The following is a 22,747-nucleotide window of genomic DNA, read 5'->3' as shown; positions in this document are numbered from 1 at the left end:
CTTATTAGTTGTCCACACTGTGTTCCAGAAAAAGCAGGGTGGACCACACCTGACTTTTTAATACTAAACATGCGGAGACTGCCTCTTGGGTGATGGGGGAAAGAATCATAGACTATCAGGGTTGCAGGAGGTCATCTAGTCCAACCCCCTGCTCAAAGCAGGACTAATCCCCAATTTTTGCCCCAGATCCCAAATGGCACCCTCAAAGATTGAACTCACAACCCTGGGTTTAGCAGGCCAATGCTCAAACCTCTGAGTTATCCCTTCCCCCAAAGGGCCTTTTAAGTCTTCTCCATTGATCATGAAAAGGGCACCAAGCCAATTCTTTTCCCTCTGCAGGTCACCTTTACATTATTTTTAAAATATCATGTTTTTTTTTTTTAAGGGTGCTGGTGAAAGCCCTAAAGAACAAATCTTTCCTTTGTTCACAAAGTAGGTGCTGCACTGTTTGCCGCAATGTATTCGTTCCCCAGTGTGCCTTAAACTTGCCTATAGGGGGAGAGAGGGGAGTTTAATCTCCATGGATTATTCAGTCCTTGGGTTTAGGCTGAAACTGGCAACAAGAGGGCCAGTTAGAGCCAATGGTAATTGTGATGTGGCTTGCTGCATGTAGGAACTGGACTAGGATGACCTGATCAGTGACACCAAACAGCCTTCAGATGTTAGACTCTTTGTAACTACCAGCCTAGGCTGAATTTGACCTAATATGTAAATGAAAGGCTCCATATTCATACTCAACCTGTATGCATGCCTGCTCTTCCCCCAGGCTTACCATCCCCTGGATGTGAGAAGGAACAACTTTTTCAGACTCCTTCGCAGAGCACTTCTCTGTCTCCCTGGATGGATCCTGAAAGGACCCCCTCTTATTCCTCTGAGAAGGGCTTTTAAACTCTTAGGGCATGGCTACACTTGCAGATGTAGAATGCTGTGAGTTAAACCCACTTTCATACAACTGAGTAGGGAAAGCGCTGCAGTCTGTCCACACTGACAGCTGCAAGCGCACTGGCATGGCCACATTTGTGGCACTTGCAGCGGCGTTGGGAGCGGTGCATTATGGGCAGCTATCCCACAGAGCACCTCTTCCCATTCTGGCGCTGTGGCTTGTGGGAACGAGGCGGGGAGTGTGGGGCATTCCGGGTCCTGTCCCAATGCCCCGTAATACATTGGTTCGCATCCCAGCATTCCCTTTGCTTCCGTCCACATTTGGCTCCATCTTTCAACGTTTTTTGTACTGCGTGCTCTGTCTTCCCTTTCGGTCTGCGGGAATGGAGCCCGAACTGCTGAGGAGTATGCTGATGAGTCTCGCCAGCACGTCACGTTTGGCAGTTGAGTTATTCCTTATGATCCGAAGTGACAGTGAGGGCTCGACGATGATATCGACTCAAGTAACGCATATGACATGAGTTTGCTTGTGGCATTCACGGACATGCTCACCACCACAGAATGCCCTTTTGGGCTCGGGAAACAGGCACTGAGTGGTGGGATCACATTGTCTTGCAAGTCTGGGATGACGAGCAGTGGCTGCAGAACTTTCGGAGGAGAAAAGCCACTTTCATGGGACTGTGTGATGAGCTCGCCCCCACCCTGTGGAACAAGGACACGATATTGAGAGCTGCCCTGATGGTGGAGAAGCAGGTGGCTATTGCCATCTGGAAGCCAGCAACTCCAGATAGCTACCGATCGGTTGCTAACCAGTTTGGAGTGGGGAAGTCGACCGCTGGACTTGTGTTGATGCAAGTTGGCAGGGCCATCAATCGCATCCTGCTCGGAAGAACCACGACTCTGGGTAATGTGCAGGACATTGTGGATGGTTTGCACAAATGGGTTTCCCTAACTGTGGAGGGGCAATAGATGGCACGCACGTTCCAATTCTGGCATCAGCCCACCTAGCCTCCAAGTACATTAATCGGAAGGGGTATTTCTCTATGGTTCTCCAGGCGCTTGTGGATCACCGTGGGTGTTTCATTGACATTAACGCATGCGAGCCCAGAAAGGTGCATGACGCACGCATCTTTTGGAACACTGCCCTGTTCAGGAAGCTGCAGGCGGGGACTTTTATCCCAGAGCAGAAGATCACCATAGGGGAAGTCGAAATGCCCATTGTGATCCTTGGAGATCCCGCTTACCCTTTAATGCCGTGGCTCATGAAACTCTACACAGGGAGCCTTGACAGCAGCAAGGAGCGGTTCAACAACAGGCTGAGCTGGTGCAGAATGACTGTGGAGTGTGCATTTGGCCGTTTAAAGGGCCGCTGGTGCTCTCTGATGGGAAGCTGGACCTGGCTGAACACAACATCCCTCCGGTTATATCCGTGTGCTGTACCCTCCATAACATTTGTGAAGGGATGGATGAAAGATTCACTCAGGCATGGAACTCAGAGTTTCAACACCTGGAGGCTGAATTTGCACAGTCAGAGAGCAGGGCTATTAGAGGGGCCCGGCGTGGGGCTGCAAGGATTAGGGATGCCTTGAGGGAGCAATTTGAGACTGAAAGCCACCAATAATGTCTGGTGCCCTGCATGGGAATGAATTGCAGTGGTTCCAATGTTAGTAGGAATCTGTGTTTGCTAAGCTGACTTGCAGTGCCTGTTTCTTTCCTGGGCTAAGGTATCTTTTACTTTATGCAATAATAAAGAATGTTTTCAAAGCCAAAAAATCCATTTATTGAAAAGAAAATTCATTTATTGAAAAGAAACACAACTGCTTGGGAAACAGAAAGAGCAAGAGGGTGGGGTAGGGAACGGTACAATCACAGATTTGGGTGTGTCCTGTTATCATACTCAGCCTTCCTGTCTGGAGTGCTGTGCAATGAGTGCTGCACTTCAGGATGGCTATAATTCAGGATGGGGGTTGAGTGCAGAGGGTAAGAGTCGTAGTTTTCAGGGCTGGGTGGTGAAGCTACAGGTATTGGAGGCAGCTACTGGCGGTAAGAACCCGGATGCTGGGGAAAGTGGGTTGGAGGTGACATGGGGGCACAAGTGAAAGAGTTTTGGGACAAGGGCTGCGGCAGGAAGGCCGGTTTGGTAGTGCTCCGCCTGTATGGCTACGAGTGCCTGGATGGAGTCCACTTGGCGCTCCATGATGCTTATCAGCCGATCCGTGCTTTGCTGCCGGAGCACCGCGCTTTTGTGCCAGCACACCTCATTCTGCTGGCGGATCCTCCTTTCACTGTCCCGTCACTCTTGCACTTTTCGATTTTCATTATTTGAATGCTGCTTTACTTCATGCAACATCTTCCTTGCTTCTGCGTGGCCTCTTTCTGATTCTTTGGAGTCTTTCGGCTGGTGATAACACAGACGGCTGAGATCTCAAGGTTGCATCTGTAAAGGCAAAATGCAACACTTAACAGAGGCAGCATTGTTCACACCAGATAGAGCAATCATTCCCCCACTTAAAGGCAAGCACAGTCTACACAATAGCATAATTTGTCCATCCCAAAGCGAGCGCACATAACCCACAGGAGCCCCAAAATGGTGAGTAAGCACAGGGTCAAGTGTGATTGATCGTTTCACGGCTGTATTGTCCTCTGAGTTTCTGTGCCCTGGGGAGAGCCAACAGCATCAGGGGGCCCCTATACTGAACACTGTCCCCACATTTTCCACATGAGTTGTCCTGGAAGATATCTCACTGCTGAGGGTGACCTGGGAAGCAAGGGAGGGTCTTCTACTGCAATGCGGCTTCCACCCTGGCCCATATGCAGCTTGCCTGTGTGCAGCAATGGTCCCCCCGCCCCTCACGGCACAGTGGCGCGGACATGTTAGCCTGACTGGGACAAGGACCACAGTGGCTCTCCTGAGAAACCTGCGCAAGCGCATTGCCCAAGTTCTGGAGGAGACCTTTGACGAGATCACCGAGGCCGATTACCGCGATGTGATAGAGCACATCAATGCCCTACTCCGCATCTCGGCATGCCTGCAGCCCTAACCCTCCTCACCCCAAGAGCCCGTACCGAATAACCTCCTTCCCAAAATAAAAGCCGCTTACCGGGAACCTCCTCTGGTAGTTGTCCTTCCCCAAGCACCGGCTGCCGCCACTGGCGACCTTCCTCCTGGCTTGAGAGCAGCTCCTGGCTGCATGCATCTAGGGATTCCGGGATGTCTTCCTCCTCCTCAGCACCCGCACTCCCACTTTTCTCCTCCTTCTACTCCTGCCTTGTTGAACTGAGCTCTGAAGAGTCCATGGCGGTACTCGGAGTGGAGGTGGGGTTGCCCCCAAGTATCGCGTCCAGCTCTTTGTAAAAACGGCAGGTTGCAGGGGCAGCACTGGAGTGGCTGTTTGCCTCCTGCGCTTTGCGGTAGGCATTCTGCAGCTTCTTCAATTTAATCCTGCCCTGCAGTGCGTCCCGGTCATGGCCCATTTCCATCATATCCCTTGATATCTGCCTGAAGGTATTGTAATTCCTATGGCTGGAGCACAGGTGGGACTGGACCCCTTCCTCCCCCCAAACACCTCGCCATTGCTCCATACTGGGGCTTGCCTGGCGCGTGGAGGCATGGTCACCTGGAAAGATTCCTTGAGAGCACTCCACACCTGGCTAAGCAAACAGGAAGGTGATTTTAAAAATTCCCAGAGAATTTAAATGGCGGGTTTGATGGTTGGTCACCTGAGGGCAGGGCAGTAGAGTTCAAAGTGATGAGCAGAGTGGCTAGCAGAGGCATTGTGGGACACTTCTGGAGGCTGATCAGAGTGCTCTATAGGACCAGTGCATCCACTCTGGCGCCACGGCGCTCCAGTAAGGGTGCAGCAAACGTTATTCCACTCGCTGAGGGGGAGTACCAGCAGCGCTGTAGCCACAGAGTCAGAGCGCTCTACGTGCCTTGCTAGAGCACCCGGGGCTCCTTTATTGCACTGTAACTCGCAAGTAGAGCCAAGCCCTGAGTGTTTTGATCTTCAGGCTCCCAGCTTTGGCAAAACAACTCTGACACTTCAACCTGGAGACAGGATCCTAGAAGCTAACAGCTTGCCCCATTGTCTTCCAAGTATGCACTTGTGGCTGCTTATCTAGGTTTATTGCATTGCTTTCCTGTTTGTCCTCCCTTCAGATCTGCATTAAGTTAGATCAGTACAGTCTTATAGGAAATTCTATTAACTCACCATAGTTACACAATAAATGTACCTCCCTGATCAGGTCACTTAAATATTCATATAATTATTGCACATCAGTAGTCCTAGATTAATACATTGCAGCTCATTGTCTGTCACAACTGAATCCTATGTGTGTGTGTGTGCTGCTGTGTCTGCAGGAAATATATTTTAGCCTAGGGTTAAGTCCAATGGCAACTGATAAAACAATATTGATCCTAATATTTTAGCGATGGTTTTATAAAAATAAACATTTGTTATACTTATAAGAAGCACACGGGATCTTTATAAGGGAGAAGGCAGCATGCCGCATTTATTGAGAATACAACAGTTAGCATATGCTTTTCATTCACACACACAGTCCTGCCAGTCGATGTTTAGAGTTACGAGACCAGAGTCTGGATCAATCTAGTAGCCAGCCAGATTGGTCGCAGAGGGGAGCAGGGCTCTGTCTGTCACGATCCGATGCTCCTGGAGTGTGACAAGATGAACCCAAAGTCCCATGGCCAAGCACCCTGTTCTTATAGTCTTTTTTCTCTGTTGAAGTCTATGGATTTTGCTGTGTCAGTTTGTGACCGGTTACTTCTTAATTGGTGTATCTTTTGATGTAAACGTTCCAATACACCTCCGAGAGGGTCATCCTGTCCTGATTCCGATGTAATCAATTGTCCTGCCTTTAGGGGTGCCAGCCTTCACCTCAGGGTCGTCAATTTGCTCTTCCTTCATTATGGATGTGCGTTGATGATTTTGTGGTGTCATTAAGACTCTTTACTCCTTCTTCCTTGACCATCTGGCTATAACAATGGCCTTCACACCTTATCTTTTCCTGATGCATACATTCCTCATACACAAACAGTCTTTTTACAGAGACCTTTGAGAATACGAACAGTGTCTGTTTATTTTGAATCTTCTTAACATAGACACAGTACAAGATCCTGTCTCTTACTTACTTAACCTTAAAACAAAGAAATGTATATTTATCTAGAGTGCCTAATTTACATATAGGAAACCATAGTAGACATTATAACTTATCCTAAAACAAAAGGGTGACCATAATCAGTCATAAGGATTGTTCTGGTCTGTCCCTGCCTTAACATCAGTACAGATACTGGCAGTCTGTCAGATGCATTTCTACCAATGTCCCAGAGGGTCATTCCTTTCTGCTATTCAAATGGGGGAGTGGCTGGTAAAATGAAATCAAGACCTACATTAGTACCTCTTCTCTTATAGTACAATTATAAAATCCTGCTCCTACACATTGATAAAGATGGAAAATAGTCAAGTTCCTTTTTAAAGGGAATGTGAACTGTCATTCTCTTTCTGTTTGCACTGCAGGCCGTTGTTCACACATAGCCACAGGATGTGTTCTGCAGGCTAGCGTGTGGGTGCGTGCGTGTGTGCATTCAAATGCATGCATGCTCATGAGATGGCTGCGTCATTGCTCTAACTGAATTTTGTCACCATCATAGGCTTAAGAAACGACTAACTACAGCTCAAAATTCTTCAGCTACAATTAAAATAAACCTATAGAACAGATCCTTCTGAAAAGGGAAGAGGCACCAAACTATAGCAAAAAGTAAACATGTACAATCCAGTAAAAAATAGAATAGAATAAAATAAAATCCGAAGCCAGGAGTCCCGGTACAGCTCTGTGTATATAAAAGACAGTGTGTGTAGATTGCGAGTAGGGTACCAGACTGTGTGGTAGGAGTACCACATTTTTTCCCTAGCTCTGCACATAATGTGTGACCTTAAGCAAGTCACTAACTTCTATGTGCTTTAGTTTCTCTATATGGAAATAGCAATACTTTCCCTTGTTGTAAAGTGCTCGCAAATCAATGGAGGAAAAGTGCTAAATTTTAGAATAGAGTTATTTTTTATGTTTATGTAACTCATGCTAATAATAACTGCATTTACACTCCGCGCTTCCTAAGCCACATGGTCGTTGCTCTTTCATTACTTTGTCTGATGGAAATTCTAAGGCAAGAAGTGATGGGAGTAGGATAGCATCACACAACTTAGGTTACTTCTGGCAGCTAGATAACATTGTGCCTTGTCTGACTCTGTCTATGGCCATTCATGACAGGTAGGGGATGAAGAAACACCTCACAATATTGGCTGCTTTGTTGCCCAAATATAATGTCAAGGAATAGCTCTTTGTTTGGTGTGAGAACTTGGTACAGTATAAAGGCTGAGAGCCATGAAGGATACTGTAACCTATGCGATTAGGATGGAATCCAGGCAGGTTGCAAATAACCTTTAATGGGTTTGATGTATGCCTTGTTTTCCTTTCCTTATTCACAGGCTGGCAATACCAAGTTTAACCGAGCTAAATTGCTGAATGTAGGATATTTGGAGGCCCTGAAGGAGGAAAACTGGGACTGTTTCATTTTCCATGATGTGGACCTGGTGCCAGAGAATGACTTTAACATGTACATGTGTGACAAACAACCAAAGCACCTTGTAGTTGGCAGGAACAACACTGGGTACAGGTAGGAATGAAAGAGCTTGGAGAACATTTTGACTAGTAATTGCCAGATCGTTGGTAACATTCCCCTTTCTAAAGGACCCTTAGATTGGTGCCATCTCATATGATAGGTGCCCTTCTATAGTGCCTTCCATCCAAGGATCTTTACAAACATAAATGAATCTAGTCTCTCAAATCACCAGTGAGGTAGGTCACTGTGGTTAGCCCTGTTTCTCACATGGGGTAATGGAGGTTCTGAGGGGGCTAAGTGATGTACCACAGGTTATGCATAGACACTGTGGCAGAACCAGGAATTCATTTCAGGTCTCCTGGTCCTGTGATTTTAGCAGGATCATCCTCCCAAAAGTTACTCTAATAAAGTTTCCTCTTCTGTAAGATCTTCATATCAGGCCTACATCTGTAGAAGAGGAAACTGTATTAGAGCAACTTTAGGGAGAATGATCCTGCCTCTCTCATTAGCTGTTTTTACAGCTCATAGCACAGGGGGGTCCTGATGACAGTTGGGCCCTCTAGGTGTTACTGAAACACAAATAATATATCTAGAGTGTGAAATAGGAAATCAAGTCCCACCCGCCTCAAATAAACAAGGCCCTCAAATTTGGCCTGAATACTTAGAGGAGTTTGAGTAGGAATGTTGTAGCCTTTTCTTTGAAGATGTCCTTCCTTTTTTTATGCCATGCCAATACAAATATTAGTGATAAAAGTTGTGCTACTCAAAAGCTGATCTGCAGTGTGTAAAAGTAGAACTCTTTTATACCCTTTATAAAGAGATGTGGGGGAGGGGAGGGACAAGGAGAAGACTTTAATGTGCAGATCCTTACATGAGATAAACAGCCGCTTACCATATCTTTCCCAGACCTGAAGAAGAACTCTGTGGAGCTCCAAAGCTTGTCTCTTTCACGAACAGAAGTTGGTCCAATAAAAGATATTACCTCTCCCATTTTGTCTCCCTTACCACTCAGTCAGTCTAACTCCAGGATTCCAACCAGACTCATAACAGATTTCCGGAAGTACTGTGCCTTGCAAAGAGAATACCAGCCCACTGAACACAGTAGAAGCAAGCACCCCAGTTATTCAAGAGTCAGTTGGATTCCAGAAGAGTAACAATGGAATGACCCTTGAGGCACTTGAATGGCCTCAGATGCCCTAGTTACTGTATCTGTTTTGAGTAATGAATCACAGATGAATTTTTTCTCTTACTAGCGATTTTCTTCCAGTTAATTTTCTAAGCCGCCTTTTGTCCCTGGGAAAGAGCTGTTAGTTTTCATTCACATGACTTAGTGGTTTGAGCCTTGGTTTGGAGGCGGGGGGGAATCCGTCAGAGGGCTAGGTATGTTGTTAAGGCACTGGACTGGTGATCTTGGGTTAATTCTTGGCTCTGCCACACGCTTCCCATGTGAGCTTGGACAAGTCACTTTTTAAAATCTCTGCCTCCTGTACCCATCTTTAAAATTGGGACAGTTCTTCCCTATATCCCAGCAACTTCATTATCGTGTGAGAGAGACTCTGATCCTATGTTCAGGAGAGCCATGTAAGAACCTAGACACATAGAGCCCTAGTGCCTGGAACCACGTCTTAAAACCCCATCGGGATTGACTCGGCCTTTTGTCCTGCTGAGGTGGCGAAACGAGGCAGTTTACTAGGTGCAGATCTTTCAGACAGGACCCAGGCGCTGACTTTTGTTTTTCCCAGGAGGTGCACCACCCTTGGTTGGCTTCTTCCCTGGAGGCCCTGCCCTTGCTCCGCCTCTTCCTGCCCCTGGTCCGCCGCTCCCCCGATGCTCCTCTCCGCTCCCCTCCCATAGGCGTAGTTTGACTGCTGTTTTGTGGGGAGGGAGCAGGAGTGTGCCCATGCATGCACACAGGTGCACACTGAAGCCAGTTTCTTTGGCTCACTGCGTCTCTCCCCCTGCCTGGAGTGGTACCGGGGGTGGTGGTGGGGGGGGAATGAATTGGCTTAACAGGGGAGCCCCAGCTGCTGCTGGCAGCCAGTTCGGTGCCAGCTGTGGCCGCAATGTCACTGCTCTAGTGCTGCTGCAGCCACCTCCCTGCTGGGGCTGTTGGTGCTGCCGAGCCGATGCCACATGCTGGGCTCCTGCTTCCTCCCCATCCATTCCCGTAACCCGTCCTCTTCCCTCTCCCCTCCCCCTTCCTCTCCCCACTGTCCCCTGCCCCATCTCCTTCTCTTTCCCTGCCCACTGTCTATTCTCCCCCCCCACCCCCGCACATACCGTTGTATGGTAAACAGGCGGGCATTAGGACCCAGGAGGCAGCAGCCCGGAGCACTGGAGAACAGCTGCTCTGTCCTGCCCGCTCTGCTCTGCCTGAGCCAAAACATGCCGGGCAGGGTGGGTAGAAGGGGGAGGCCTGCCCTGCGGGCCAAGCAGAGCAAGCCTGCTCTACAGCTCAGTGCTCACAGAAATCGGGGTGAAGGGGGGAGAAGTGGCACATGACCCCATGTAACACCCCCCACACACACACACCTCACCTCTGTTTGAGGGGAAAGTGCCTCCCTGCACTCCCCCAAACTGTGCCTGTGCCCTCTCCCCTGAGCACCTTCTGCTGGCTGCTCACTCCTTTCTGTCCCTCCTGCCTTAAGGGCGAGTGATGGGGGTGGAGAGGAGCAAGCGGTGGAGGCTTCGGGGAAGAGGTGAGGCAGGGGCATGAAGAGGCACCACGTGGGCGGGGCCACAGGGGAAGAGCCAGAGTGGAGGCAGGGCTTCAGTGCAGAGCACGGGCGGGGCCACTGTCCATGGGTGCTGAACATATCCTATTTTTTTTTTCCTAAGTGCTTAAGCCCCAGAGCACCCACAGAGTTGGTGCCTGTGAAACAGGACCTTAAAATGCAAGGGCCTATCTGTTGTACATAGACACTTTTATAGGGCATTTTTTGTAAAAGGAGGGATTTGCCCTAGTGGCTTTGTAGAAAATCTCCTCTCATCTCCTGTTGCTATGTGGTGACTGTCTACTTGGCTGCTGCACTCACCCCAGAGTGGCTACATTTCGGTAGTTCTGTATTTGTATAGTTTGCAATTTGATCTTTGATTCTTTGGGACAGTAAGAACCTTTTCTCCTCAGACTTACAATATTGAATCCCAGAAGTTGAGGATGGAAAACCTTTCTAGCTCCCTGGGGCCAGAACACAGTTGTTGCTACTGTATATTTTCTAGTGTGTTTTTTTTTCCCAGTCTAGTTTTAACAGTCCCAGGTGAGAGGCTTCCACCTCTTCCCCTAAGAAAGAACGCCTCTGAGGTTGCTGGAACACTAATACACGCACAACTGGGTCATTAGGTGGAGTCTATCACTCCTTTCCTATTGCTTTGTTAAAAGCCCATTCACAAAACTCAAAAGAGATTGGCTTTTCCTGTTGTAATAAGCTGTTTTCAGCCTTAAAACCTGTTGTGCAACAGGGTGTCTTGAGTAAAGCAGGTTTGTGGAGCTTCACCTGATGAACAGCGGATTAGAAACAGCTCTTTATTATCCCCACTGTTGTGCACAACAAGTATTCACTGTTCCGCAGATGGGCATCCTGGAATTTCCTCAAGGCTGGGATGATGCCACTTGATATGCTTCAAACAACAAAATCACATTCACATTGAGGCCCATAGGTTAATGGCTATAAACCCTTGTTTACTGTTCCAGCAAATGTGGATTATGGTGAGCAATAGGGATGATCACTTGGCAACACTATTGCAGGGAGTCCAATGACACATCCAATAGAGAGCAAAATTGGATTGTGAAATGGGTGAGGTGTGTGTATATGAGGCCTCATTATAATTCTGTTTACTTTGCACAGATCTAATGTGACTGGCCTGAAATGAATTCAAAACCTTGAATTGAAGTCAGTGGTTTTTTGGTCCCTCCCCATTCCTTGGCAGGCTTAACCCACCGTCCCATTTCAGATCGCTAGAAGAGCTACTAGTTTTAGGTGCAAGGGCTCATGCTTTCAAATGGGCTTGCACTCAAACCCCCGCATTTGTCTGTACAGATGAGGTACTTGCTGGTCCATCTAGCTGATCAAATCAGTCTGCTTTTCTAAACCACCCATCACTACAGTTTGTAGGTGGTGAGACACAGCTAAAATTCCCAGCAAGTTCTATCCAAAATAGGATCTCAAACCCTTTCCCCCACCCCCATCAATCCTTGCATGCTGCAGCCTGATGATCTCCTTTGGCATGCTGGGGGAGGAGGTGAAGGGAAAGCAGGAAGAGAAGTTGTAAGAAGGAGGGGAAGAAGAGAAAGAAGAGGTGAGACATCAGAGGGAGAGTGTATCCAGCCAGAACAGCGTCTTTCATTGCTCACAGATAGACAAGGCATGCTGTCTCTAGAGAAGCAGACTGCAGTCCCAGAGAGTGACAGGAGTACAAGGGGCAGCCTAAATCATCTGACTGTAGAAAGAAAATAGGCTGGGGAAATAGGTGGGTGGGAGCCCTTATTTTGGTCATTGGTGGGAGACTGTTCCATGCTGGGCACACTAAGGAAATGATCTTGGGTCTTCCAGGCTCAGTTTACTTTGCTTATCTTCTGTATAAACTGCAATGGACACCTTCTTCCAGTCTCTTCAGCTTACGCATTACATCTGCTTAGACTTACTCACCAACATATAATTTATAGCCACTTGCATATCACCTGGCAGGCTGTGTTGTAACCCAGGCCTTGAAGGCCAGAGGAGCGGAGTGTGTCAGAAAAAGCAACTAGCAAGAGGGTAAAAGAGCGAGTAAAGTGTGTCACCTAATTGATGTAATTTCCAGGACAGAGAAGCTAGAAGCTGAAATTAATCTCCCTTAGAGTCAAGCTTCCTTACACTAATTTATCACTATGTAATTTACACATTACAGTATCTTACACATCACCTCTGAATTTGTCCTGCAGTGCCTCTAGCTCCGTACCATTACAATCAGTTTTTCATATCCAGTCTTCAAGATTTTACTGTCAAATTGTAATACTACCAATCCACTGATTAGAAAATAGCTTGCCTTCCTTTCAGTATGTCATTGTGTAGCCTTGCTGCCTCCCTTTTCATTTAGAGCTCTTGGGATACAGAGCCATCTTTGACTGGCAAGGACAGGTCCAGAGTTAAAGAGCAAAGTAAAGAATGCTCCAGACTGCCAGTTGGAGAGAGAGTTGTTCTGATTAGTACTCTGAAGTGAATCATTCTTTTTTGGAGCAAAATGGGCCTAAATCCAGGACCTGAACACCTTTGAATTTTGGAGAAAGTTCAGACCTTGATTCAAACTTTGCAGCTTGGGCCCAAGGTTTCAGGGCTGTGTTTCCAGTAGTATTAGTTCTTAAATTTCATGTCACTTCTATCTTTCAGTTTTTTTCACTATACCTTCTTGTCCATTTCTAGGTTGCGTTACCAGGGATATTTTGGGGGAGTAACTGTTCTAACAAGGGATCAGTTTTCGAAGGTGAATGGATTCTCTAACAATTACTGGGGCTGGGGTGGAGAAGATGACGACCTCCGAATCAGGTAACCAAATGGCTAGTGGGAAATGGGTGTATATGGTATGGTATAGTATGGTATAGGATGTGGATGAATGGGATATCTGCCTATAATATCCCAAGTGTGATTTAACATGAGCACTTCAGTTCAGATGGAATAGGGAAGGGAATGTACCACTGGAAGTTCTTGAGATATGAAGAGTAAACGAGTTAGGGAATTTGCAATGCGTGTGGCAGGGTATTAGTGACTGATCAGCAGTGTGCTACTGGGTGGTGGAATCGAGATGACAACTGATTATGGTTGTGTCTGGCAGCAGGATACTTACATAGCTGCGCTGTCTGTGTTATGGGGAAATGATTGATTTCACCGAGAGCAGAAGCGTTACTTTTGAGTAGGATTTTCAGTGTTGTTTTCTTCTGGGTATCCAGAAGAGGGGCATCCCTTGAGAATCCTCCTTAGGGCTGCAGTGGAAGCAATTGCATCCGTATTCTGCTCTTTGACTCTGTATTAAACATACTACTCTCCTTTGAGCCTCCTCCTAAAGGAAGTTCTGTGAAGAGAGTCTGAGGATGCAAACTGAGTGTGTTTCATTCATTTGACAATTTACTGCTTATTCAGGATATGTCTACACTATGAAATTAGGTCGAATTTATAGAAGTCGATTTTTTAGAAAACGATTTTATACAGTCGATTGTGTGTCCCCCCACTAAGCGCATTAAGTCAGTGGAGTGCATCCACAGTACCGAGGCTAGCATCGACTTTTGGAGAGTTGCACTGTGGGTAGCTATCCCATAGTTCCCGCAGTCTTCGCCGCCCACTGGAATTTTGGGTTGAGCTCCCAATGCCTGATGGGGCAAAAGCATTGTCACAGGTGGTTTTGGGTACATGTCGTCAGTCGCCCCTCCCTCCATGAAAGCAATGGCAGACAATCGTTTTGTGCCTTTTTTCCGTGCGGGAGCCATACTGCTTTCAGCAGACGGTGCAGTAGGTCTGCAAACCGTCGTCATCGAACGACCGCTTCTGCTGCCACTCTGCTTTTCTGCTCTCCTGGTGGTCTCGCAGGTCCTCTGTCTATATGACCATCGTCGTCCACTGCTTCCACTGCAACTCTGCTCGGCTGCTCTTGTCTCGCCATACCACGGCAAGCATGCAGCCCGCTCAGCTGTTGTGTCCTGGAAGCAGACGGTGCAGCAGGTCTGCAAAACTGGTCATCCAACCACCGCTGCCCCTGCAACTCTGCTGTCCTGCAGACGCCATTACCACGGCAAGCATGGAGCCTGCTCAGATCACCATGGCAGTTATGAGCAGTGATGAGCTGCCAAAATCTTAACAACGGATTCCCTCCTCACCCCACGAGGGGGTCGTTGCCCACCCCCGCCCCCTGGGACTCCTGCCCCATCCAACCCCCCCGCGTTCCTTGACGCCCCCCCCCCCAGGACATCTGCCCCATCCACCCTCCTCCGCTGTCCCCTGACTGCCCCCAGAACTGGGCAGGAAGGTCTCGTGGGCCACTGTAGTGGGTGCCCACCCCATCCCTAAGAGCCAGAGGCACCTACTGGGGGGGAGGTGGGGAGTCCTGGTGGTGCTTACCTGGGGCAGCTCCCAAGAAGCATCCGGCAGGTCCCTCTGGCTCCTAGGGGCAGGGGAGCGTAGCTGGGGGGGGGAGCAGGGGGAGCGACCGCTCCTCCACTGATCACATCAAAAGTGGCGGCTTAGGCGCCGACTCCCTGGGTGCTCCGGGGCTGGAGCACCCATGGGGAAAATTTGGAGGGTGCAGAGCACCCACCGGCAGCTCCCCGCCCCGTGCCCAGCCCCAGCTCACCTTACCTCCGCGCCGCCTCCTCCCCTGAATGCACCGCCCTGCTCTGCTTCTCCGCCCCCCGGCTTCCCACGAATCAGCTGTTCGGCGGGAAGCCGGGGAGGGTTGAGAAGCAGGTGGTGGCTTCCTGCTCAGGCTGAGGGTGGTGGAGGGGAGCTGGGGCAGGGAGCGGTTCCCCTGCTTGCCCGCCCCCCCCCGCCCCCGGGTTACTTGCTGCAGTGCGGGCGGCCCTCCTCGTGCCCCCCCGCCCCAGCTCACCTCCGCCTCCCTGGGCCTGAGCAGGAAGCCTGCCCCAGCTTCCCATGCGAAGAGCTGATTTGCGGGAAGCCTGGGGTGGGGGGCGGAGAAGCAGAGCAGGGCGGCGCATTCAGGGGAGGAGGCGGAGTGGAGGTGAGCTGGGGAGCTGCCGGTGGGTGCTCTGCACCCACCAAATTTTCCCCTTGGGTGCTCCAGGGCTGGAGTACCCATGGAGTCGGCGCCTAAGGCGCCACTTTTGTCCGGTTAAATTTAGAAGCCCTTTTAGAACTGGTTGTCCCTCGTGGAACAATCGGTTCTAAAAGGGCTTCTAAATTTAACAACCGGTTTTAGCGAACTGGTGGGAACCGGCTCCAGCTCACCACTGGTGAATCAGCATTGTAAACATCTCGCACATTATCATGCGGTATATGCAGAACCAGAACTTGCAAAAGCAGGCAAGGAGGCGACGGCAGTGCGGTGACGAGCGTGATGAGGACATGGACACAGACTTCTCTCAAAGCATGGGCCCCAGAAATTTGGACATCCTGGTGGCAGTGGGGCAGGCCCATGCCATGGAATGCCGATTCTGGGCCCGGGAAACAAGCACAGACTGGTGGGACCGCATAGTGTTGCAGGTCTGGGATGATTCCCAGTGGCTGCGAAACTTTTGCATGCGTAAGGGCACTGTCATGGAACTTTGTGACTTGCTTTCCCCTGCCCTGAAGTGCAAGAATACCGAGATGAGAGCAGCCCTCACAGTTCACAAGTGAGTGGCGATAGCCCTCTGGAAGCTTGCAACGCCAGACAGCTACCGGTCAGTCGGGAATCAATTTGGAGTGGGCAAATCTACTGTGGGGGCTGCTGTGATGCAAGTAGCCAACGCGATCACTGAGCTGCTGCTATCAAGGGTAGTGACTCCGGGAAATGTGCAGGTCATAGTGGATGGCTTTGCTGCAGTGGGATTCCCTAATGGTGGTGGGGCCATAGACGGAGCGCATATCCCTGTCTTGGGACCGGAGCACCAGGGCAGCCAGTACATAAACCGAAAGGGGTACTTTTCAATGGTGCTGCAAGCACTGGTGGATCACAAGAGACATTTCACCAACATCAACGTGGGATGACTGGGAAAGGTACATGATGCTCGCATCTTTAGGAACTCTGGTCTGTGGGAACGGCTGCAGCAAGGGACTTACTTTCCAGACCTGAAAATAACCACTGGGCAGTGATGAGATGCCAAAATCTTAACAACCGGTTCCCTCCTCACCCCACGAGGGCATCGTGGCCTGCCCCCGCCCCCTGGGACTCCTGCCCCATCCAACCCCCTCCTCTGTCCCCTGACTGCCCCTGGAACCAGGCAGGAGGGTCTTGTGGGCCACCGTAGTGGGTGCCTGCCCTGCCCCTAAGAGCCAGAGGGACCTGCTGGGGGGTGAGGTGGGGAGTCCTGGAGGTGCTTACCTGGGGTGGCTCCTGGGAAGCATCCAGCAGGTCCCTCTGGCTCCTAGGGGCAGGGTAGCGTAGCTAGCGGGGGAGCAGGGGGAGCGGCCGCTCCCCCCACTGATCACATCAAAAGTGGCGCCTTAGGTGCCGACTCTGTGGGTGCTCCGGGGCTGGGGCACCCACGGGGAAAATTTGGTGGGTGCTGCAGTTCACCTCCGCTCCGCCTCCTCCCCCGAACGCGCTGCCCTGCTCTGCTTCTCCACCCTCCTACCCCCGGCTTCCCGCGAATCAGCTGTTCGGCAGGAAGCCGGGGAGGGCTGAGAAGCAGGCGGCGGCTTCCCACTCAGGCCGAGGGTGGCGGAGGTGAGCTGGGGCAGGGAGCGGTTCCCTGCGCGTGCCCCCCCCCCCACCGGGTTACCTGCTGCAGCGTGGGTGGCCCTCCTTGCGCCCCCCCACCCCAGCTCACCTCCGCCTCCCTGGGCCTGAGCGCGAAGCCAAGGCCTGCTTCTCAGCCCTCCCAGGCTTCCTGTGCAAACAGCTGATTCGTGGGAAGCCGGGAAGGGGGGGCAGAGAAGCAGAGCGGGGCGGAGCGTAACTCAAGCGGGGAGACGGAGTGGAGGAAAGCTGGGGTCAGGGGTGGGGAGGGGAGCTGCCAGTGGGTGCTCTGCACCCACCAAATTTTCCCCATGGATACTCCAGCCCCAGAGCACCCACGGATTCGGCGCCTAAAGTGTCACTTTTGGCTGGTTGTTAAATTTAGAAGCCCTTTTAGAACCGGTTGTCGGCTTCTAAATTTAACAACCGGTTCCAGCGAACCAGTGCTGTCATAAATATAAAGGGAAGGCTAACCACCTTTAAATTCTTCCTGGCCAGAGGAAAAAAACCTTTCACCTGTAAAGGGTTAAGAAGCTAACATAACCTCGCTGGTACCTGACCAAAATGACCAATGAGGAGACAAGATACTTTCAAAGCTGGAGTGGGGGAAAACAAAGGGTTTTCTCTGTCTGTGTGTTTTTTCTTTTGCCGGGACCAGAGCAGGAATGCAGGTCAGAACTCCTGTAAAGGGTTAATAAGCAATCTAGTTAGATATGCGTTAGATTCTGATTTGTTTAAATGGCTGATAAAATAAGCTGTGCTGGAGGGAATGTATATTCCTGTTTTTATGTCTTTTTGTAACTTAAGGTTTTGCCTAGAGGGATTCTCAATGTTTTGAATCTAATTACCCTGTAAGGTATTTACCATCCTGATTGTACAGAGGTGATTCTTTTACTTTTTCTTCAATTAAAATTTTTCTTTTAAGAACCTGATTGCTTTTTCCTTGTTCTTAAGATCCAAGGGTTTGGGTTCACCTATGCAAATTGGTGAGGATTTTTATCAAGCCTTCCCCAGGAAAGGGGGTGTAGGGCTTGGGGGGATGTTGCGGGGAAAGACGTTTCCAAGCGGGCTCTTTCCTGGTTATATTTTGTTTGACGCTTGGTGGTGGCAGCAATAAAGTCCAGGGACAAAAGGAAAAATAGTTTGTACCTTGGGGAAGTTTTAACCTAAGCTGGTAAAAATAAGCTTAGGGTTTTTTTCATGCAGGTCCCCACATCTGTACCCTAGAGTTCAGAGTGGGGAAGGAACCTTGACAGGTGCGAACCAGCTCCAGCTCACCACTGCCGCTGGGGATTTTGAAATGCCTATAGTTATCCTCAGGGACCCAGCCTATCCCTTAATGCCATGGCTCATGAAGCCGTACACAGGCACCCTGGACAGTCATCAGGAGCTGTTCAACTACAGGCTGAGCAAGTGCAGAATGGGGATAGAATGTGCATTTGGACGTTTAAAAGCGCGCTGGCGCAGTTTACTGACTCGGTTAGACCTCAGTGAAACCAAAATTCCCATTGTTATTGCTGCTTGCTGCGTGCTCCACAGTCTCTGTGAGAGTAAGGGGGAGACATTTATGGCAGGGTGGGAAGTTGAGGCAAATCGCCTGGCGGCCGATTACGCACAGCCAGACACCAGGGCGATTAGAAGAGTACAGCAGGGCGCACTGCACATCAGAGAAGCTTTGAAAACCAGTTTCATGGCTGACCGGGCTACGGTGTGAAAGTTCTGTTTGTTTCTTGATGAAAACCCGCCCCCTTGGTTGACTCTACTTCCCTGTAAGCCAACCGCCCTCCCCTCCCCCCTTTGATCACCGCTCGCAGAGGCAATAAAGTCATTGTTGTTTCAAATTCATGCATTCTTTATTAATTTGTCACACAAATGGGGGGATAACTGCCAAGGTAGCCCGGGAGGGGTGGGGGATGAGGGAAGCACCGGGTGGGGTGGTGGAGGAGGGGAGGACGGAAGGACAAGGCCACACTGCACTTCAAAACTTATTGAATGCCAGCTTTCTGTTGCTTGGGCAGTCCTCTGGGGTGGAATGGTTGGGTGCCCGGAGGTCCCCCCCCCACCGTGTTCTTGGCGTCTGGATGAGGAGGCTATGGAACTTGGGGAGGAGGGCGGTTGGTTACACAGGGGCTGCAGCGGCGGTCTGTGCTCCTGCTGCCTTTCCTGCAGCTCAGCCATACGCCGGAGCATATCAGTTTGATCCTCCAGTAGCCTTAGCATTACTAGCATTGCATCCTGCCTCCTCTCATCACGCTGACGCCACCTCTCCTCTCGCTCGTCCCTCCTGTCCTCGCGTTCATCCCTCCTGTCCTCGCGTTCATTTTGTGCTTTCCTGGACTCTGACATTGTCTGCCTCCATGCATTCTGCTGGGCTCTGTCACTGTGGGAGGACTGCATGAGCTCAGAGAACATTTAATCGTATGTTTTTTTCGCCTTCTTATCTGCGCTAGCCTCTGGGACGGAGATGCTCGTAGCAGCGTTGAAACATTTGCAGCTTCAGGAGGAAAAAAAGGGAGAGTAAAATTGAAAAAGACACATTGGCTGTTTAAAAGGAGTGGCTGATGTTTTCGGGCTAACGTGCAGCACAAACCCAACTAAACCCCCACACACAATTCTCTGGGATGATCTCTTCACCCCTCCCCCCACCACGTGGCTAACAGCGGGGATGATTTCTTTTCAGCCACAGGCAAACAGCCCAGCAGGAATGGCCACCTCTGCATGTCCCCTTAATAAAATTCCCGTATTTCAACCAGGTGACCATGAATGATATCACTCTCCTGCAGATAACACAGAGAGATAAAGAACGGATGTTGCTTGAATGCCAGCAAACACCGGGACCACACGCTGCCATGCTTTCTTATGCAATGATTCCAGACTACGTGCTACTGGCTTGGCATGGTAAAGTGTCCTACCATGGAGGACGCAATAAGGCTGCCCTCCCCAGAAACCTTTTGCAAAGGCTTTGGGAGTACCTCCAGGAGAGTTTCATTGGGATGTCCCTGGAGGATTTCTGCTCCATACGCAGACACGTTAACAGACTTTTCCGGTAGCTGTACTGGCCGCGAATGCATCCCAAGTCTTCAGGGCAAATTAATCATTAAACATGCTTGCTTTTAAACCGTGTATTATATTTACAAAGGTACACTCACCAGAGGTGCCTTCTCCGCCGTCAAGGTCCGGGAGCCCGGGTTGGGAGGGTATTGGCTCCAGGGTGATAAAGAGTTCCTGGCTGTCGGGGAGAACGGTTTCTCTGCTTGCCTGGTGTGCGCTATCTTCAAGCTCCCCCTCCTCATCATCTTCCTCGTCCCCAAAACCCTGATCCCTGTTACGTGACACTCCCTTGCAGGAGTCCACGTACAAATGTGGGGTAGGTGTAGGGGCATCCCCTAGAATTGCATGCAGCTCATTCTTGAAGCGATATGTCTCGGGCTCTGACCCCGAGCGGGCGTTTGCCTCTGTGGTGTTTTGGTAGGCTTGCCTGAGCTCCTTAAGTTTCACGCGGCACTACTGCGGGCCCCTGTTATAGCCTCTGTCCTTCATGCCCTTGGAGATTTTTTCAAATATTTTGGAATTTCGTCTTTTGAAACGGAGTTCTGATGGCACAGATTCATCTCCCCATACAGCGATCAGATCCAGTATCTCCTGTTCGGTCCAGGGTGGAGCTCTTTTGCGATTTTGGGACTCCATGGTCACCTCTGCTGATGAAATCTGCACGGTCACCTGTGCTGATCAGCTTGCCACGGTGGCCAAACAGGAAATGAAATTCAAAAGTTTGTGGGCTTTTCCTGTCTACCTAGCCAGTGCATCTGAGTTGAGAGTGCTGTCCAGAGCAGTCACAATGGAGCACTCTGGGATAGCTCCCGGAGGGCAATACCATCTAATTGCATGCACACTACCTCAAATTTGACCCGGTGAAGTCGATTTCAGTGCTCTTCCTCTCGTTGGGAGGAGGAGTACAGAAATCGATTTTAAGAGCCCATTAAGTCGACAAAAATGGCTTCATTGTGTGGACAGGTGCAGGGTTAAATCAATCTAACGCTGCTAAATTTGACCTAAACTTGTAGTGTAGACCAGGGTTCAGTCATCAAGAAGCCTTAGGGCTTCAACTCTTCAAACCGTGTTTAGCTTTCTGACTGCAAGCTAGATGCTCTTTCAGCTGCTTTGGTGACAAATAGCCCTGGGTACTTCTCAATTCTGTGGCCACGAAATTTGCTTTCGCATTCTCCACTTGCAGGAGGATTATGCTCCATAAACTTTTATTTAAAAAACAAAACACCCAAAATGTTCAAAGGTGGGTGCCTGAAGTTAGGCTCTTAAATGCATGTGAGGAACTTCAGGTATCTAGTACTTGCTGTTGCAAGGAGACCCTTCAAAATGTAAAGAGGTTAAACTGATTCCATGATGTGTGGTGTTTCAGTCTGCAGACAGCCTGAAACAATAGGTCTGAGAGGTGCCAGCTGCCCAGTGAGTGCAGTGAGATGTTCATTCTGTACCCGAACGATGAATGTGAACCTATTGACTTCATTGGGGTCAGAATATCAATGTTATTATTTCCTTGCCCATGTGTCTTGGTCCTTCTAACAAACTGCCAGTTTGTGTGTTTACCCCGTTATGCTGAACTGCCTCCCCTGTTGCCAAAATCCACAAGGGTCCCCTGCCGTCCTTGTTGAAATCTTTAGCTTCCCTCTAACTTCTTCAATGCCATTGTGTTTTCAATGGGAAAGCCTGTAGCTCATTGAAAGTGGCATAAAATAATGTGACTTTAATATAAAAATAAATAATAGAATTAAATATGCATTCCATCATATAATCAAGACAGACTAGACTGTGTTGTTTTTAATTTTCCTGATGCTACCCTGGAATTTTCAACTGTCACCCGAGAGCCTCAGAATCCAGCACCCTGGCCACAGAAGTCAGGCCAAGTTCACTGTAGAATGAACGAGGCCTTGCCATAGACTCCCTGGATGAATACAGCCAACATGAAACAGGCTGCAAGGCTATAGAGAAAGACTGGCTGTTTAAATGCTCTGTAGTATAATGTGTTTAAACCCCCAAGTAAGCCATACTAACTTAACAGTTAATTGCTTGTGGTCAAAAGGAATGGATGGCTGGAGCCGTAACTGAGTGTGCTGTGGGAAAATAGACGTTTGCTAGGCTCCATTTCTATGGTGTAGTGTGGTGTGGGGGAAAGAGGAGGGCATAGCTGAGTTCTCTGGGGGTGTGGCTCTCTGTTCTGTCTATATTCGTGTGTTAGCTCCCCATCCTCTAGATGCCCTTGACAAGTCTGTGACCCCCTTCCTGCCATGCTTAAAGGTACTGTTCTGCTCACTGTACTATTATTACTTTCAGGGTTGAGATGCAGAAGATGAGGGTGATGCGGCCATCCCCTGCTGTAGGAAAGTACACTATGATCTTCCACACAAGAGACAGAGGAAATGAGGCGAATGGAGAAAGGTGAGTCAGGACTAGCATTCCATTCTACACCCTCTCGCCGTACGGGGAGACCGAAAGGACTGATGGTGCAGCCTCTCTCCTGCTAACACCATCTGGGAAAGTGCTTTCTGAGGTGTGCTTCTCCTGTGAGCCTTATAGGAGAAAGAGGCTAACTAGCTAGGCTTGTTCCTGGAGACCATTGCATGGTATCTGAGCACCTCTTAAAATTGTGCACATAAATCATCCCCCCGCCACCAACAGCTAAGACAGAGTTACAGTTAAAGGCACATATCCATCATTTGGGTGCACATTATCTTTCAAGCCTCAAAGGTTAGAAAGCCAGGAGTTTTCATGAAATTATAGGCTACCTGTACCTGTGAATCTGATCCTGCTGAGGGAAGGGAAAGCAGGACTCTGTGCTTCCCAGTACAC

The 22,747-nt window shown here is 49.6% G+C and overlaps 1 protein-coding gene across 2 annotated transcripts in view; it reads left to right on the top strand.

Moving 5' to 3' along the window:
- Window positions 1–22,747, top strand: part of B4GALT4 (beta-1,4-galactosyltransferase 4) — an 86,909-nt gene that overhangs the window by 63,050 nt on the left and 1,112 nt on the right. For both annotated transcript variants that reach the window (XM_084617890.1, XM_084617891.1), the window contains 3 exons: window positions 7,386–7,573; window positions 12,919–13,041; window positions 22,232–22,336. In XM_084617890.1, coding sequence (XP_084474016.1) covers window positions 7,386–7,573; window positions 12,919–13,041; window positions 22,232–22,336 — 416 coding nt within the window. The remainder of the gene's footprint in view (window positions 1–7,385; window positions 7,574–12,918; window positions 13,042–22,231; window positions 22,337–22,747) is intronic.

The sequence above is a fragment of the Lepidochelys olivacea genome (genome assembly GCF_965140295.1).
Source record: "Lepidochelys olivacea isolate rLepOli2 genome assembly, chromosome: 1".
Taxonomy (NCBI): Eukaryota; Metazoa; Chordata; order Testudines; family Cheloniidae; genus Lepidochelys; species Lepidochelys olivacea.
The sequence above is the reverse complement of the archived record's forward strand: the minus strand, read 5'-3'. Positions and strand labels throughout refer to the sequence as shown.